Source organism: Pteropus vampyrus, unplaced genomic scaffold, assembly GCF_000151845.1.
Source record: "Pteropus vampyrus isolate Shadow unplaced genomic scaffold, Pvam_2.0 Scaffold47, whole genome shotgun sequence".
Classification (NCBI taxonomy): domain Eukaryota; kingdom Metazoa; phylum Chordata; class Mammalia; order Chiroptera; family Pteropodidae; genus Pteropus; species Pteropus vampyrus.
Window position 1 is genome coordinate 6,953,538 of NW_011888828.1, and position 4,846 is coordinate 6,958,383.

General features: G+C 36.9%; 1 protein-coding gene across 5 annotated transcripts in view; it reads left to right on the plus strand.

Annotated features, from left to right (window-relative positions):
* The window catches only part of SLC10A7 (solute carrier family 10 member 7), a 212,761-nt gene that overhangs the window by 90,453 nt on the left and 117,462 nt on the right, over nucleotides 1-4,846 (plus strand). For 2 of the 5 annotated variants that reach the window (XR_002780119.1, XM_023530222.1), the window contains exon 6: nucleotides 3,723-3,821. The exons of 2 other annotated variants lie outside the window; for them this stretch is intronic. Coding sequence is in view for 2 of the 3 variants with exons in the window: in XM_023530222.1 (XP_023385990.1) it covers nucleotides 3,723-3,821 (99 nt within the window). In the remaining variant the exon portion in view is untranslated. Of the gene's footprint in view, nucleotides 1-3,722; nucleotides 3,822-4,310; nucleotides 4,362-4,846 lie in introns of those variants that run through there. One more of the 5 variants, XM_023530224.1, reaches the window with a different exon arrangement.

The following is a 4,846-nucleotide window of genomic DNA, read 5'->3' on the forward strand; positions in this document are numbered from 1 at the left end:
AGAGACTGAGAGATAGGAGGAGAGAGATGATAACATATCTAATGTCTCTCCCTTTTCTATAATAAAGGCACCAGTCCTTTGCATTAGGAACACATCCTTATGGCCTCATTTAACCTAAACTACCTCCTAAAGGCCCTGTCTACAAATACAGTCACACTGGGGGTTAGGGCACCAACCTGTGAATTTAGGGGAAGTACAGTTTCGTCCACAGCAGACAGAAGACATTTGAGAGTTCTGAGCAGAGCAGTAGGGTGATCTCACTCAATGACCACTCTATTGAAAATGGACCGTGGTATTAAGGGCCGCAGGAGGGCAACAGTTAGGAAACGGTTGCAGTAATTGAGCCAGGAGATGATAGGGGCTCGAACCCAGGTAGTAGCTACTGAGCCAAGGCAGTCTCACGGGTGGTTACCTGGATTGCTTATATATGTGTAGCATCTTATTCATTTCAAAGCTCTTTTACATATATTTTCTCAGGCAAACACCACACTTCTGTGAGGCAGACACAGTATTGTGAGACTCAAGTTTTTGAATGAGACTGATTCTGGAATCAGGCTGCCTGGGTTTGTATGCCTTCACTGTGCCTCTGACTGCTGGGACTAGCAATTTGCCAACCTTGTGTGGTGTCGTGTGGGTTAAATGAAATATTCTCTGTTTATGGCACATTAGTAAAGAATAAATATTAGCTGTCGTTAGTTTTATAATTTAATGGATACTGAAATTGAGTCAAAGAAAGTCAATTGGCTTGTCCAGACTTATCTAGCTAGTCATGAGAAGAACCACAGCCAGCATGAATTGTGTCTTTTTGGGATCTACAGATAGATAAATAAGTTCATAACAAATTTAGCTTTTTGGTTCCTCGAAGTAGTCCAAAAGTTTGAATCTCCTTTGAATTATTAAGTTATTCCTTCCCTAGAAATTGCTTAATTTATTTCTGTTGTTTTCTCAACAGTTTGCTGTTTACCATTTTCATTAGGAATGAAAGTACTAATTCTGGGACAGCTAAATGATGAATTGAAGGAGGTATCTGCTCCCCAATAGGATTTTGCTTGTTTCTGCCCAGCCTCCACTTTTGCGTACCTTCCTGAGTAGTTCACAGGCTCCTATAGGAAGGCACGGCCAGAGTCTGTGCAGGCTTTTGGCATTGTTTTCTCAGTGAGTTCGATCACTGATGAACTTGATGTTAATGCCTGGCAGAATTTTAGAATAGGCTAGAGGGGTTGTGAAAAAGCCTTATGATTAGTTCTCGGTTGCCTTTTATTTCAAGTGGCACCTTGATGTCTCCTTGCTAGGGCACATGGGCATTTTTGGGTCCCCTGCAGAGGAGCTATACTTACTGTTCATTTATCTAGAAACCTCCTTTTTTCCATCCTATACAATTATTTCCTAGTCACGTTGGTATGGCCCGCTGTGAGACTTCAGGAGTTAGCAGCTTCCTCGGGGGCTAATCCTCAGCAAACTATTGATTAACTCCAGGGTGCCAGGTTCTGGGTATTTTTATTTCACCATCCTTTCTAAACAAGGACCTTAGCATGTGACCTCCCCTTCCTCCTCTTCCGCAGCATCTCTCTGAATTTCCCTTCCTGCAGTTCTAGCAGTTCCTGCCTGCTGCCTGGACTGTTAAGAGTGCTCTTGCATCATATTTTGAATGATCTCTCTTTGTGGTAAAGATTGGTGTCTAACTCTACTGGATTTGACCTTTACTCTGTAATATGAATTTAAAGACTTTGGAAAATCTCTTTTCTCTCTGAAGGACACCTTGAATCTCTTTCAAGACTCTTGTCCCTCTAGGAACTCAAATAGACCTGACTGTCAAAACCAAATAATAACTTTAATGCTATAAACTACGTTCACCCCACCCTGGATGATAAGCCAAATGGCTTAGCCTGGATGCATAGGCTACAAAGAATAGTTTTACATTTGAACTAAAAAATATAGTTTAATATGCTCATAATATTTGTTACAGGTTTTTGATTTCACAAGCAAAATAGCTTTAGCAACCTTTAATTCATCCTGGGTAATAAATTATAACTTATTAGGAGCAAGAAAGTGTGGTGAAGAGAGTTAGAGGGTAAAATACTGAAAATTGAAAGCAAGAAAAGAGACAACACCATCATTAAATATGAGTATCTTATTGATAGGTCTCGTTACGTAGGGACACATAGCCTTACCCACTTCACTAACATCCAAGGGGACCACTATATTATATGGCAGAGAGTTTTAATATATAATTTTGCTTGTCAGCTATCAAGAAATGATTAAATTTAGTGAAGCTTACTTTTTTAAAACAAGGTAGAAAAAAAATGATATGTGCATGAATGACTCGTATTTAAAATACTTGGAATTAAAATGACCTGGTATCTTAAAAGGATCCTCTGGCAATCTAAGAAAATTAGCTTATGTAGGAAATGTTATTCTCCAATGATCCTAGATAAATCAAGGTTTTTTCTTGAATATATATTTTAAGGAAATAAAGAAATTTAAGTCGTCTTTCAGAATCCTTTCAGTTCAATCTGGTAGAAAATTTAAAAATTTATCTATTTAAAAAGTATTTACTGTGTGCCTGGAACTAAGCTAGACACTGGGAATAGAGTGCCGAAGAAGCCAGGCATCATCCTTGCCCACGTGGAGTTGACATTCAAATAGGTAGATGGAGTACATATAAAATACTTACAAAACACTTAAATATTATGAGGGAAATAAGCAAATCGATAACCAGAAATTGTTCAGTTTAGTCCAGTTCTTTTCCCAGCTACTTCCCATTTTTCCTCCTGTTCTAGGATAATTTTTTTTTTTTCAGAGAACCTCAGCCTTTAAGTGTTTTGCTTAAATCCTCTGTATTAGGTTGTTTAATACAGGACCAATAATGGGAGTTATTGACAGTAGATCGGCCTACAGGCAGTGATGTACATAATACTTTAACAGAGGTCATGTTAGACTTAGCTAGATGGACATTGTTTTAATAACAGTGTAATAATAACTAGCTTAGAAGAGATATTTGTGTACTTAACAAATGGTGTCAATCATTTGCATTTAATTTTACTTTCCTTTGTACCTAAAGCAGATACTCATTGCAGAGAAGTGTAGATGCAGTTATTTTTTTGCTGTATAAAATTGATATTAATGTTTAAAAGAGATGTATACAGTAAAGAATGACAACGTTAATTAGTAACTGGTTTTAAAATTGCCTTTTGATAAGATAAAGGAAAATACCTTTCGGAAAATCATGTGAATGACTCTTTATTTCTTTTAGGCCAAGTAATATATTCTGTAATGCGATTTTTTTTTTTTTGGTTAGATGAACAGAGTAGAGATTAAAGACGACCACAGAGATAACAGCCTGCTTCGAGGCTGACTGAAGCAAGTGTTAGAAATGCAGATGAGGTATATTGACTAAAGACTATACAAATTTGAAGTGAATATGCCAATGGCCTGCACGCAGCGTTCTGCACATACGAAGTTTCAGGGAGTTAAATTATTCATTTTATTGTGTGAACGAGTCCAGGAGTCGGGGAAAAGGTTTCCTTTACATTTAAACGGTTTCTTCCCCTTCTTCCTCTTATCTGCACTTGACAAGCAAAATGAACTTCGTTTTGTTAGTTTTATTCCAGCAAATGAATGACTTACATCTCTGTATGAAAAAAAATTTTCACCTAGGAAGTAACAATATAAAATAACAGAAACTACAAATTTTTTTTTCCTCACTCTTGTTATAACGAAAGTCACTAAAGACAAGTGAACGTGAAGGTTGCTATTTGATCATCATTGCCACCAACCTCAAATACTTCTCAAGCACCTGCATGTGTACTATTCTCTGCTGGGTAAGAAGATGTAAAAAAATAAGGCATTCCTTCTATAATCTTACAATTAAGAGGCCTGAAATTTTGAAAACAATATGTATTTTAAAGCAGTTACATTTTAAGGGGCATGTCACAATTCCTGGAATTGTTTCTCCTTTCATTTTGCCTCATTTTGCATTTTGGTCTCAATGGCTGGCTGACCTTGCTACAGGCCACCATGTCGTTGGTACCTAGAGGTTGATACTAGTATTGAAAGAAACACCTGTATTTGGTGAACTCGGATCACTTCAGGGCACACAAAGAGGTTTTATATATGTCTAGGAGGAAAACATGACCACTTAACCCTCATTTTAAGTTGAAGAAGCTATGAACAAGATATGTATGTATGTATGTATGTAATTTATTTAGTTGCTTACTTATTACTTACTCTGCTGAGATTTAGAACTACTGAAATTTTGACTCAGTCCATGCAAACATATAGGTTTAAAATATCTTTCTTTTGGCTCCTAGAACAAAGAGCTTAAGTGTCCAACAGACCTGGATTAGAATCCCGTTTCCATCCATCCCTTATAAACTACGTGACTCTGGCGACTAAGTTAACATCTTTTGATTTACATTTCTCTAAATGTAAAATGGGAATAATAATAATAATAATAACTACTCCAGGGGGTTGTTGTGAAATTGTATATGAAACAGTGGGCCTGGTACATTTTAGGAACTCGGTGTGTGTCTCCCTTACTTTTCACTGGAGCTGTAGCGTGTCTGATAGACTATCCTACCACTGCTATATTCTCATTTAATTATATAGAATCAATTAAGAAGCTGCAGAGCTTCTTAAATTCATTTGAGGGTTGATGTAACTTTGTTCCAGTTCTAGTTGACTTTGTAGTTAGAGATTTGGGGCAAAATCTTGAGATGTACTACCTTTAATTGGCAGACTGATATATGGAGAAAAGTATTAGATCTGGAGTCAGAAGATATTGGTTCATTTGCTGACTCTATATGTACTAATTTTAGGACTATAGATAAGTCATCTAACGTATCTC